This window comes from Symphodus melops (genome assembly GCF_947650265.1).
Source record: "Symphodus melops genome assembly, chromosome: 14".
NCBI lineage: Eukaryota > Metazoa > Chordata > Actinopteri > Labriformes > Labridae > Symphodus > Symphodus melops.
Window position 1 is genome coordinate 15,493,103 of NC_136704.1, and position 14,026 is coordinate 15,507,128.

The 14,026-nt window shown below is 41.1% G+C and overlaps 2 protein-coding genes across 3 annotated transcripts; one reads left to right on the top strand and one right to left on the bottom strand.

Annotated features, from left to right (window-relative positions):
- The first annotated feature begins 515 nt into the window (after positions 1-515).
- Positions 516-7,877, top strand: sbspon (somatomedin B and thrombospondin type 1 domain containing). Of its 2 annotated transcripts, none has more exons than XM_079361676.1 (6): positions 516-815; positions 3,394-4,442; positions 5,375-5,569; positions 6,169-6,247; positions 6,957-7,133; positions 7,368-7,877. In XM_079361676.1, the coding sequence occupies exons 2-6, from the start codon at positions 4,220-4,222 to the stop codon at positions 7,483-7,485; spliced, it is 792 nt and encodes a 263-aa protein (XP_079217802.1). In that variant the 5' UTR covers positions 516-815; positions 3,394-4,219; the 3' UTR covers positions 7,486-7,877. The 2 variants fall into 2 exon arrangements, with proteins under 2 accessions (XP_079217802.1, XP_079217803.1); XM_079361677.1 differs by having other exon boundaries at positions 3,661-4,442.
- On the bottom strand, positions 7,779-12,214 carry terf1 (telomeric repeat binding factor (NIMA-interacting) 1). Its single transcript, XM_079361672.1, has 10 exons — positions 11,936-12,214; positions 11,266-11,361; positions 10,878-11,005; positions 10,583-10,669; positions 10,340-10,489; positions 9,181-9,290; positions 9,067-9,093; positions 8,864-8,961; positions 8,679-8,749; positions 7,779-8,524 (listed from the first exon to the last, which is right to left on the bottom strand). Exons 1-10 carry the CDS (start codon positions 12,117-12,119, stop codon positions 8,363-8,365), a joined length of 1,113 nt encoding a protein of 370 aa, XP_079217798.1. The 5' UTR covers positions 12,120-12,214; the 3' UTR covers positions 7,779-8,362.
- Between the last annotated feature and the right edge of the window lie 1,812 nt (positions 12,215-14,026).

Consider the following 14,026-nt stretch of genomic DNA (forward strand, 5'->3'; position numbering starts at 1 on the left):
GAAAAGAAGCTAACTGTGCTGCAAATATTCACTTCTTGTCCTTGGGATTTGCATTTATAGCATCAAGATCTTTGTTTTATATTTTCGGAATATCTGCATGCAGCTTGTGTTTTTTTTTTGTTTTTTTTAAGCTGCAAGGAGGTGAGGTTTTCATTTCCCCAACATTTCTGCTAACTTCAAAAGTATCAACAAGCACGTATGACTAAGTCAAACAATGATTGAGAAACTCTATAAAATGATTTTCAGTCCTTGACATATAGCTCGTGCTTTTTATGACATTTATTAACGTTGTCCTTGGCAGAGCCACAACCGCACAAGTCAGGCAGCGTAACCTCTCCTCTGCTCTCTGACATTTCACAATATGATTTATGAAATCCAGGGTGATAGATGCTCCCTCTCTCTTAGTCATTACCTGAAGTCTCATCCCTCTCAGCGGTGCAGGTCAGTCCCCTGACACACACACACACACACACACACACACACACACACATCTCACCTCACCTCATCTGCCTCTGCGGCGTCTAATGTATGCATTGATTTACACGCATATGGAGGTTTATGTCAAGATGGCTGACTGATGAGAGGACAGTTATCAGTGACCGCGTCAGGTCCGGGCAGGGAGAACAACTTTCATCAATATCGCTCTCTTTGTTGCCGTTAGGTTGGTGTGGATCCGCAGCTGCTGCCAGGGCATCATCATTCCTCACTGGAGGAGCGTGTTATCATCCATAAACTATCGAACAGTAATGACCCGTAATGAATGGAACATCATTAGTGGGATGTACAGAAAGGCTCATCAACTCATTTTGTTTGATGTGAGGACTTTTTCATGCTAAAAATATCAAAAGGTTTTCATATTTCACCTGGCTTCACCTGTTGATCCTCACATCTGTTTCTAGATTGACCCCTGCCTCCATGCTGTGCTTGATGACACAAGCCAAGTCCATCGCAACTGCTCAACTCTTTAAACATTGACTCATACACCTTACTGTGTGTGTGTGTGTGTGTCATAGAAAGGTACACCATTCACAAGAAAAAGGACAATTGACTTTTAGACATTATTCAAATGCCAGCAGCTGAACAAATGCATGCTCACACACACTGGAACGCCCACAACCACACAAGCCAATTGAGTAAATGTACTCATCAAGGGAGGAACAAGCTGAGCAGTAAATTCAGTGAACAAAGGCCCTCCATTCATGAGACGAAAACTGACTGAACTCATGAGAAACAAACACACTTGGAGAGAAATAGCTTGTCCACCTCCTAATATTTGGTTAAGGTTAAATATTTATGAGGTGTATTGATTTTTGAGTTACATACTGGAATTTGAATGTCAATATTCAAGTGATAAAAAGTAACAACTAATATAGAAAAAATATTTGGAATGCATGTGGTACCATGTACTAAATATTTCCTTGAGTAAGGACTCAAATCGTTTGTGTATTGGAGGCTTTAGACGATACTATTGTCCGTATATGTACATGTGTAATCCCCCTCAAATATCTTCTTGTGTGTCTGTGAGATACAGGGAAGTGTTATCTTGGTCAAAGGTGACATCATCGGCACACCTTTACAACCTGCGGAAAGAAGAAAAGCAGAATTCTAGCATTTGCAAACAGAGCTTTTGAAACTATAGCAACCCAGGTCTGTGGTAACCATGGGGATGGCCACAGTTTGCATTCCCCACGTAGGCGAGATGGCGCTAGGATTCCCCCCCGTTTCTTTACACCCATTACAAAAAGTGGTAGCACAAACACTAAAGAAATCTAATCCCTCTGTAATTTTGCTGCTCCTCTATCTATCAAATGATGTTAGCTGTGTGAGAGAGCGTTATTAATTCAGCCTGTAAAATGACAACTTGTCATATACACACTCAGTCCCAGGTCTCTATCTGGAGAACCATTAACATGTGTAATCTCCTTTCCTCTCTACACTAAGAAAACTCCAAGCAGGGTGCGTCACTGCGGGGAAAGATGATTGGCTTTGACAAGTGCACAGTAGGGCCAGGAGGTCTGGGGTTTGGGCCCTGTCAGATGTAAAACACACATGCTTTGAAGTGTATTTTCCAATATGCTGGAGCCACAGCAAACAGATGCAGCTATAGGTCTGGACAGATCAAATCATCGCTGAATGTCCAATGTGTTTTTTAGTCTTTGTGACACACCTCTTTAGTAACCCTGCAAGACTTAACATATTTAATATTGACAATTTTAAAGTCAGAAACCTTCTTACAGTATTTGGTTTTACAGTAATGATTCTAAGCATCGAAAAAAAAAAGTTTAAATGTAATACTTGTAGATAGAAAAAAGACCAAAAACACAGTGTAGTTTGGTTACTTCTGAGGTCAGTCTGGGTTCAACTCCCCCCAACTTTAATATACACTGATTCAGACACATGCTCCCCAGTGATGCTGATGATGATTATGGTGAAGATGAAGGCTATTACTGTCGCTTGACCTACCTGCTTATGGTGAGAAGAAGAATCAAAGGAGCCAAACAGACCCCCCTCTGCTCTCTGCGAGCTGTTTTTCTGGACGGCAGAGGCAGAAGTATCCATATTCTTACACAAACCGGCTCCTCCTGTAGCAGCAGGCGCAGGGAGGCCCCCCCCCCTCCCCTTGCTTATGTTCCCCGCGAAGGCCGAAATTGTTTCCCATGAGACGGAGGACGGACCACTCAATGAAGAGATGACCCTCTGAGTTCACAACATCCTCAGACATTCAGGCTCCTTGGGCAAACATTACGCTGATTAATGTGGCTAGCAACCTTCAGATTTATAGGATAATTTGTCCTTAAATCCATATATGAAGAAAAATCTATGATGGAAATGGTTCTCTTTGAACATTAGGGGCTGCAGTGACCTCGAAAAAAATTATGTTTGCACTATGTGAATGTAAGTGGGCAAAGCAGCATGTAACGCTATTAACTTTTATATATTAAAATCCACACGTTAGAATCAGTGAGAGCACGTTTTAATTTCACTCTGGGCAGGAAATGGAATTATCCTATTGATCAATCATCTGTCAACCACAAGCCCCATCTTAATGAGGTAAAACAGTTCGCCTCACTATAAGGAGGTCTTGCATTCCTCACCAGATTCAGTGTATGGAGTGAATTTATCGTCTACTAGTCCCCTGCTCTGCACATCAAGAGTTATGAATTGAAGGCCACACCCTGGCCTCTAAATGAAATGTCATGTACACTGCAGCTCCAGTTTACTGATTCACCACCCTGCACCTCACACTGAAACAGAAGGAATTCACCTCTTGTATCTCAATATCTATTATTATTCCATCGCACTGTAGGTTGACAGTGATATAGCATGTATTGAGTCAGCAGTAAGTGATACATTTTGGGAAAGACTCTCTAACTCTCATTTTGGATAATTTAGTGCCTGACAATTACTTTGGACACTTGCAGGCACTCCCTGGAGTTATGAAGTCAACTCCCTTGTACCAAGAAAGAAAGTATTACCAAACTAAAGGTACAAGCTTGTTTTGGTTGATTACAGCAACAATATCTATAGTAAAGAAATGAGTCAAAGATAAAGAGGTGAGAACCAAAGCGGTGGCTTTACAACACCCAGCAGGCCTCCTGGCACAATTGACTGGACACCTGCCAGCTGCTCACATTCCTCCCTTTCTTTTTGGACTTACAGGTCTTGGGTGGCAGAGAGAGACTGCGTAAGACTGGCAGCAGGGTCTAAGTAACTGAGAGGTAAGAAGGAAAAACAGCCAGCAACAAAAAGACAGGTGAGAACAGGGAATGGGCAGAACTTGAGGAAAAACACACTTTAAACCTCCCAGCTCAGCCCTCCCTTGCCCTTATTGTCTCCTCCCTTGCGCGACGGCTGATGGGAGGTGCTCAGCTGGGAGCAGGGAGAGAGATAGCCAGCAAATCCAAGGGACAGGCACAATATGAGATGCATGGGAGTCTGAGCAAAGCTGGTACGGGGTATTCAATGCTGTAGGTTGATCTGCAGACCTCGCTTTCTGGAGGGAAACTAAGGGGCTGGACACAGGGGACGGACAAAGGAATTCCAGGTCACAAGGGCTCCTGTGGCAGAACAGTGTTGGCTGGGTTGGGCTGGTATTCCAACCTCTCGCTCTCATGGTTATGAGTAGGAAAGAGTAGCACCAAGTAAACATAGAGACAAGGAAAACGCTCAGAAGCAAGTCAAGGCGAGTGTTTTGCTTCAGTGGTCAACCTCTGGCCTGATGGGATCCTCTGTGCTTGCTTGTTTGATATTGCTGGTGTCCACTCTGGGAAATGATTTTGTCCTGGTGTCTGGAGGTTGCTCAGGGAAATGCTGCAGAGGTAGAGACTTGAGCTGTTTGACCACAGACTGGAGGATGGATAGAGTGTACGGGACATGCTACTGCGATGAGGGCTGCGTCAGGACCAAGGACTGCTGCTTCGACTACTTCACTGAGTGCCCAGGTGAGGGATGAATGGAAGGGGCTGCCCTGAGCGTCACTAAATCACATGTGGAGGCTCTGTTTGTTTTATTGCACACACCTTAACTATATGATACCAAGTGTGAGATAAGCGTTGACATGAGATAACCTGATTATCTTCTGAATGTGTGTAGACAGTAAAGATAGTTAGAGAAGAGAGATGATTTTTTTTGCACCTTGATGTTACAGATATGGCCGGGGTGGATATGCTCAAAATTCTTTTCAAGCATGTGAAATTGTTTGAACACATTAATCTGCACAGTTATGAAGCCCTGTCAAACTCTTTTATTGTATTCTTCACACTGTTTAAGCTCTTCAGTGCTCCAACAATAAAGCATAAACATACATTTTTCTACATTAACGTGTCATTAAAAAACAGCAACAATAAGTACACTTTGGCAGCTCTTTATTTAACCTCCTTTCATAGGACTGGCCCACATAATGGAATTAGTACAAATATTTGAAGAATGTAATTCTGTCAATCACTTGTGGCAATTACAGTTCCAGTCAAACAAGCCAGGCGTCCCTAATAAGTGTGATAGGCTGGTAGACACAAAACATGCATGCTGAATACATCAAAGCTTGATCATCAAGCAGAGAGAGCAACTGAAAAGAGAAGTCACAGGACTAAGTGATTGAATGGTTGCTCACTTGGCATGCTTTTAGAAAACACGTAGTCGAGCAAGAAACACTAATTCTACAAGTCACAATCAATGCTTCACTGACTTAAAGTTATTTCCGGCAGATTTAGCCTTATAGCGCTGTCTCAAGGGAAAACTGTTATCAGACAGGCTGCAAGAAGTCAGAGTCAGGGTTGGTGTTTGGTGTAACTTCTCACCGTACTTTGACTGTTTGCAACAAGAGAAGACATCCTCAAATAACTTTTTCTCCAACAATGTGGACGCCAACATCCAGCTCAGGACTGTGCAGTGAGCAACTGGAGCTTATGGAGCGGATGTGCCAAGCCCTGCAAACCCTCAGTGCGAGTTCGTGTCCGCCACGTAGAGCAGCAGCCGGGTAACAGCGGAGAGCTCTGTCCTAGCCTGCAGGAACAGAGTGGCTGCAGGGAGTACAGAGAACACCAGGGCGGACCCTGTGGACTCCACTCAGGTAAATAAATAAATGACATTACCCATGTTTTAATGTATCTAAAGTTCGGTGGTTTCATTTGATTTGTGTTTGTTTTTGTAGGCTTGTTCTAAAACTGATTCCACTATTGATTTGGCCTGCAAGACATTATCTTATCTTTGATGATTCTAGTCAATGCACTGATCCATTACTATGATTAATTAGCCCTTTTCTAGTGGAACTTGAAAAACAATAATTGTACACCACCAGAGAGTGGGATCAAAGTCAAAGTTAGCACTGACGTCACTAATCAGTGGTTGTTTTTTTTTCTTTTTTCAAAACAAGGTTCAAGGTTTCCTTATTAGTACCTAGAATGCTACAACCATTGTGCAGACCGGAGATTCAGTGTTCCATAGATACATACAACACATAACAATCGAAATGTAATCAATCCCACAAGTAATGTACAGTCAATATTAGTTGATATGAAAGTGTAGGTGTTTGAACTGTAAAATAAGATGGAGAATAAGAAGTGGATCTGAACAATTTACCTTTTTTTTTTTTTACTGTTAGTAAAGTTAGTCCGTTTCCGTTTCACTTCAGAAATTACAAATAGAAACTTACCTGTTTGCTCTTCTGAGGTCCTGCATTCATCACCAGTGTGGAGTTTGGCAAAGGAAGGCCCAAACATGACAACTATGGAAACCCCCTCGACCCTGGGTAGGCTCCACTTCATGCCTCTTTAAGAACTTTAATACTGCAAACTAGGGGCCCAACCAATAAGGTTTTTTTGCAGGCCAATACTCGGAACTGCTTGTGTAATACAATAAAACTCAAATGAAATGCTATTTGAATGCTGAATAAATCTAGTAATATTGGCACACATCTGCGTTAAAATAGCCGATACGATAAGCAAATATCAGCAGATATTATCGGTCGGGCTCTACTGCAAACAGTCTCAGATTACTTGAAATATAACAGTTGAAAAGTTCACTGATGTTGCATTGGGTTAACTTTATAGTCACATGATGTTGTATAACCACAGCCATTCTGAAAAGAAGATAACAGCCAAATGTTTTCTCCATCTGCATGAGCTACCAGAATGTGTTTGCTCACCTGGACGTCTGTCTACAGACCATTAAATATAGCAGTGCCATGAGATTGCCCACAACCCTTTGAAATTAAATATCAAGGACTGCCACATAAAAGCACACACACAAAAGGTTTGGATGACAGTTGGCTGAGTTATTGTGGGCCATTTTTAGTGTGCCCATTGGCTGCATTTTTTACTTCCATTTCAGAGGGTTTATCTCCACTACAATGAAAGAGTAGATTACGCTGTAACTTTAATTCCCTACCTTGATTCACTGGTGTTGACATCCAAGAACTGACTGTGTGACCCTCATGACCAATCTTCTTCTCCCTTCAGGTTTTGTGTTGAATTCACACTGGAGTCCCGGACACCCCACTGTACGGTGCAGAACCGGCCTCACACACACTGGATGCGCTACATAACCGAGGGCTTTAAAGTGTGTGTGGCATGTGAGCCTCCTGCCATGCGAAACAACAGTGGCAGCTGCCAAGGAGATGGTCAGGAATCAGACAAGTATGACGCTATTATCCTTTGCGTGTGTTGTCTTAGCAAAGTTGTTAAAGGTTGTATACCTGGTGGTCAGCAGCCAGACTGTCTTGATGCTGTAATTTATTTCACATGGGCCTTTTCTCACTGTTCTTTCAGGTCTTGTAAGTCTCAAATTCAGTTGGAATCAAGTGAAACGATCCTTGTGAAAAAGAGAATTTGCAAATAGGTGCATCATGACTATTTGGGTCTGTGTTGCAGAGATGCTGTGCTCCACTGGCAGGCAGTAGGGAACCATCAGTGCAGCGGCACATGGAAGAAGATCCAGAGAACCCAGCAGTGCAGCTGTCCCCCCCAGCACAGCTTCGTCTTCATCTGATCCAAACTACGGACCACAGAAAACCAATGAACTGGTGTCCACGATACCATCTCATCAGTGAGGCAGACACACAGCACTCATATCAGATCTCTGAACCCAGTAAGCTTTCAATACTGAAAACAGATAAGCCATACAGTTGTTGCAATGCAAATGTAACACATTGCTTCTTAATTAACTGCCAAATAACTAGTCATGAAGCACATTTCCAGTGTATGTGCAGCCTCACAGCGCTGTACAGTCTCTTGTAATTTGTACAGTCATTCAGCTTTTTCTAGCACATATAAAAGCACCACTCACATTGATCTACATATTTTATTGAAACACGCCATTTGTTTTACTTCATTTACAATTTTCTGTCAAAAATATGTAACATAATAAAAAAGGTATATATTTTACATTTCAAATGCGATTTTTGCTTAAAAAAATAATGAGTTGTACCATGTTAGTATGCAAGCGGCCTAGTTAACAATCAAGTCTTTAGTGCCCCCTGGTGGTCCCAACAATTGACATTTTCTTACTGAAAAAGGAACAGCAAGTACACCCTAAAAACAACAGTTAGAACAGTTTAGCCTGTGGACTGGAACAGTTCAATAAATACTGTAGGAAAAAATACAAGCTACATTGTACAAGTTCACAAACACAGTTTAGATTTGTGAACTATCATATGCATTGTACCATAGAAGGGAAACCACATCGGAACTGTCATTACTCTGTAGGGTGCCCTCTCGTGGTATTTCTTTTTTTAGTGCAAACAAAGCAGCGTCATATAACACTCAAAAACATCGCAGACAGGGTTCAATGAGACGATCAGCAGAATCAGTGTTTGAATTACAAGCTGATTGCTTCGTTGTACAGGTTAGAAAGGCACTGCCCTCCTTTAGCAGACTTCATGTGCCTTCAGTAAAATCCTCCAGCGGTCTTTGAGCATGGTGCCTGTGCGTCCTTTAAAGTCATAATCAAGTAATATCTGAGACCACTTCCCCTGGCCGTGACGTTTAACACCATCCTTCAGTTTTTGGTCCAGGTCTTGCGTCCATTTCTACACAAAGTAGAAACAACATTTCAAGCGATTATTATTATTGTTTTTTTCACTCCACTTTATCAATCTCAGAGAGGGAAATTGTGGTTCAGACCCAAACTTGTTGAATGTTATTTAAACTGGACGATGAGCCGAGCTGTGTGATTGAACCTACCTGACGCGTTTTTCTTGTTTTTTCCATCTTTGAGGAGCTGAACGACTTCTCCGGCGTCATCTTCAATAACTCTGACAGTGAAAACATTCTCTTTAGCTTTTGATCACACTGTGTACGTCAAACCAAAATGACTTCAGTTAATATGTCGAGTGTTTGACGGAGATATCAAGAGCAGAGAAACATACCATTATCAGAGATTCTTCTGAGGGAGACCACAGCCTTTTTGCACGAATCTGGTTTCCATGCATCGGGAATCTTAGTGGACAGGAGTTTCCGTTTCTTTCTGCAGATGTGTTACAGTGTAGACAATTAATATTCCTATTTATTTAGTTTATTTACTGTTCTTACTGAGAGAGGAAGAGAAAGATAGAGAAATATATTCACACACCTCACACACCCTGTGTTTTTCTTTTTCCTATAAGGACAATAGATGAGGAGTGTGTTAAATACAGGAAATGTATCAAATTCTAACACAAGCAAGGGTGTTGTACTTATTTCCTACTTTATATTATCTGTTGATTTGTTGGGTGTTTCTGTCCGAGTGTTTTCCCATGTGGCCACATCCTCCCAATCTTCAGTTTTCCGTTGAGACTGGGTCACCATAGTGGCTTCCTGATAGATAGATAGATCATCGAATAATCAAAGAATTTGCGTAACTTCATATTTCATTTTTGTGTATGTCCACAATGATGACCTTACAGGTCTAAACGCAGCTATAAATGTGAAAACAGAATTAATGAAGCCTGTCATTGGAGTACCCTTTTACGTGTAACCTTGGTCTGTAGCCTCGACAGTATGTTAATCATTCTTGAAACTTCCATGAATAAGCGAGTCTGTGAGACCCTGAGGAGGCTCCGCTGAATCCAACAGTTTGCCCTTCAAACTAATTTTGATGACGAATCGTCAGTAATGTGTGACTGATGATGTCTCATCAGCACCTTCAGCAGGTGAAACGACATAACTCAGAACGATAGCAGCACAGTTGAACGGAGCAGAACACACAATCAAGAAAAAGTACCCCCCAGTAAAATGTGTTTGTTAAATCTCGCTTGAGCCGAAGCCATCCACAACACGCCTCGTCTATTTGCCGATTAAATCAGGTGTAACTCCGGTAACTTGGCAGATACCTGAAAATTGTTCTCCCCCTTGAGCAGCACTCAAACCATTAATTTTCACTCATAAGGAAGGAAAGGCCTCATCCTCAGATCACTTTCACAAAGACTGAATCTTTTTTGTATCTCTGTCTTCATTCTTTATCTTTAAGAAATACAAAGTCAATCTTCCCTATCCGTAGGGTCAGCCGCAGAAATGAGGCATATGTACATTTTTATTCTTATCAGGAATAAACTGAATAATCCTGCTGTGGGGTTCAACTTAAGATGTAAGACCTTCTTCCTGCAAGAGTGATTCGCAGAAATAATATGAGACTGTCAAACTGATATATACATTTGAATATATTGTTAATGCTATTCCCTAATTGGACATTGAAGTGTGTGGACTATCGGCTGTCAAAAAGGTGTGGAAACGCTCATCATAGCTTCCTCTAAAAAAAGGTGAGACGAGCGCATTCATTGTTTGATAAATCCCCAGAACTAGCATGCACTTATCTCCGCACCTTGCAGTTCATTTGCAGTTTGATTAACAGAGAGGAGGTTTTGTACCTTTAGAAGGTAGTCTGATGGGTTCTTCTCCAAGTAGTCATCCAGGTAGGATTGGATCGTCTCCCTCAAGCGGCTGAAGCTGAAGCTCATGAGTAACGGGTGGTAAGTTTCCCTCTCGGTCACTACAGCTGACAGCTTAACTTGCAAACTCTGAAAAAAATAACATTGGTTAAGAATGGATCACAGGCCCCAAGATTACATAGTTAGACCCTGTGGAAAAAGAGAGTGAGAAAAGAGGCAGACCTGTGGGAAGGCATAGTTTTCTTCAAACCACTTGAGGGCACAGGAGGCCGATGATCTTTGGCCTTTCTCCAAGCACACAGCCACAGACTAGGAGGAGAGAAAATGCATCATCACAATAAACCCTCAAAGGAACCAAGTGACCCATGTGACACAAGGACAATGTTATTCTTTAAACAGCCAATATCTAGTATGCGCTCATTATAGGCAAAAGGACAGAAGGGTTCTCCTAAATTATAGTGAAATCTTTTTTTCAATAGCATACTATTAATGCCATCTCTGGGAGGTGTATGATTACCTGGACAAGCAAAAGTACTGTTATGTCTTTGAACAAGCTTTTGTCTGCCACATTGTCTTGCAGGTCTGACCAGGTTTTCGCGGCAGACATCAGCGGCATCACTCGGTCGTCCTCCTCGAACACGACATCTGGGGAAAAAACCGCGTATTACAATTTAAATCCACACATTTTAGCTTCAAGTTCCTTCCCTTGTGATTCTGGGTCTTCACAACATTGATTTAATGTCTCCAATATGCATCACTTTTACATGAGCTTTAATCTCAGCTGGGATTTCCGTTGTAAACAGCCTCAGGTACAAGCTAAATAACGCTTTCTACTCACATATCACATAAATGTGTGACAAGCAGAAAAGCTAAACAAGAGGGAGGCCGTTTACAGCACTACTTACCCAGTTGCTTTCCATGCATGACTCTTGCAAGGAAAGCACAGATCAGTATTTTCTCCTCATCAACTGCTTCCTTTATAGAGGGACCCTGAGAAACAGCTACAAAAAAAGACAGAGAAGGACAAAAAAAAGGATGAACACGTTGGTGTTTGCCACATCGTTTTCAGACAGTAAACAAAGATCACATGATGTGTAAAACACTCCTCTTCTTAATGTTTCAGTACTTAAATAGGAAGTTATCAGGAGTTAAGTTATCGATTTGTTCGCGATGACGTTTTAATGGTTAATTGGATTAACTCTTGGTGAGGCCTTCTGTGCTCCAAATGTGTTTTTCTAGAAATTGTGTAGGATTACCGGATTCCTCATTTAATATCAAAAACAATTCATTGAACTGTACTCCAGCAGTCTATTTCTATGCTTTCAACTTTTTCATTACAGCTTTATTTTATCTTTAATTTAGATTCAGATGTCTATTACAACATGTTTATTTTATACTTAACAGCTTCGTCACATATTTAAAACAGTTTCAACGTTGTAACCGTTTTTTCTCCATGTATTTATCACAAACTAATATTAAACATCTCACGAGGTCTTGGACATCTCAGCAGACTGAGGAGACACTCTAACCTTAGTTTGATGACTATTTACATGGGTAGCCTATATGAACACTTACCCTCGAAATGTGACAGCGTTTTATTGAACTCCTCAAGTTTGCTCTCCTTAAAATACCGACACAAACTCACAAACATGAAGTCCAGCGTCCACCGCCGAACAACAGCGGAGATTTGAAGGAAACTAACAGTTTGATCTGTGTTGTTTACATCTGTAGCGCTTTTATTGTTGTCTTTTACTTCCATGTTTTGGTTTGCGTTATTCACCCTTTAAAAACAAACCCCCAGTTCATTTCCATTTTCTTCTTCTTCGTCTGAATTAAATTGATTTCCGCGCGCTTTAGAGTATTGCGTCATTTCCGTAGCGCCCTCTGGCGTTTCGGGGGTGAAAAAACAACAACGTGTACGTCTTTGAAAAACAGAGAGAAATGCTTGACCAGTCCCTACTAATACAATCCAGTGTAGTCCTTGTATTTCTTGTATTTGTTTTTACGGTGTCAGCTAGTAGTTGACTTAGCTGTACGGTAACCTCCCATTTATTCGACTTCATAACAACAACATGTCTCCATCTAGAATCAGAAATCTGCACGCACATGCTGCTAAAACGCCGCTGTTAAATGTTGTATGTCAACAACAACCTTAGGTTTACTTTAGAAGTTACTTCGAGTCAACGCAAAGGGAAAGTCATTCCTCTGAGATCAACACCTGTGGGCGTGAAAGGTTGAGAAGTTCCTGTCATCACATGATGGATCATTGTGTTACAAGAAAAAGACATCGAGGAGCTGCGAGGAGGCCGCACACATGGATGACTGCACGATACAGTCATCTGAATCTATGTGTCTGACATTTACCTAAGCTGCAGGTAGGTAACGTGTCCATGTTAAGATGACTTTCTACATTAAATTTGAGTAGTGCTGCAGTACTTGTGTGGTCTGGATATCGTATGCTGTATTTTCCACAGATTCCTCTGGTGGAGACTTGATCTGGATAGTGATTATTAATGCTTCTTGTACGTTTTAATGTAGGCCTCCCATGTTTTGTTTTGTAGTACATCGTGGTGTAATGGTTTTTGTTATGTGAATTCCTTGTTCAGTTCATTTTTCCCTGAGCAAATTGCATCTCGTTTTTCTGATGTGATATAATTGATCTCATCAGGAAACATACAGCTGCTGTAGGTCTGAGTTGTCCTTTAATTGTGACCAGCTTGAGGCATACCTGTCAGGTGGAGGATTTTTTTTAAGCCAAGGAGAAGAGCTCACTAACACAGATTCAAACATATTAGTGAGCACAACTGAAGAGGAAAAGACACATAGTGCACATCGAAAAAGTCTTAGCTCTTTCATGGAGACCACAGACTGTGAATATTAATGGCCAAAACCAGAGGAAGGGCCCAGTTAATTTTGTTTACAAGGAACAACAGACATTTCTACTGACTCTACCTTTAAGTGTTTTCAAGAATGTACAGCTTTTGCAACTTAGCCAATTTTTCTGACATTAAGAAAATAATGCAGACTTTCTCACCACATATCATGTATTGTAGATTATGCAATGCAGACCATCTTTAATCCCAGGTGATAGAATACAATATATCTTCAAGAACTTTGAGTTTTTTCCACCTCTTAGTTTGTCATAATAATAATAACACCTTGTGCTTCCTGAGGTTTGGGAGCACTGTATACACAATCATATCATTTCGATGGCAGTACACAACAGAAATGTGAAACCTATTATCACCAGTATCAGATATTAAAAACAACTTGTACATTCTTTCCACTTCTACAACATCAGCGTTAGTGCAACATATTTTTAAACTCATGTTTGTATCCTATGATGTATGATCCTAAGTATGCAGACAATACACCCAGAAACCGCCTTAAAACACCAGAAACAGAGACGCCAGAATTATATACACATTTATTTCTTATTCTGCATATGCTAATAGACGTAATGGGGATTGATGCTCTACAGAAATGTTGACATACATGTACCATAACAAAGTGTTCTGTGGTCACATAATTGTTCGGACTACTACATGCATACAAAGATGTTGTTTTGTACAGAAACAGTCTGTAGCTTAACATGTGTCTAATGATTATGTTCTCCAAAATTCAACGGAAAATAACAAATCAAAGAGAAAAAAATGTAGGAGGCAG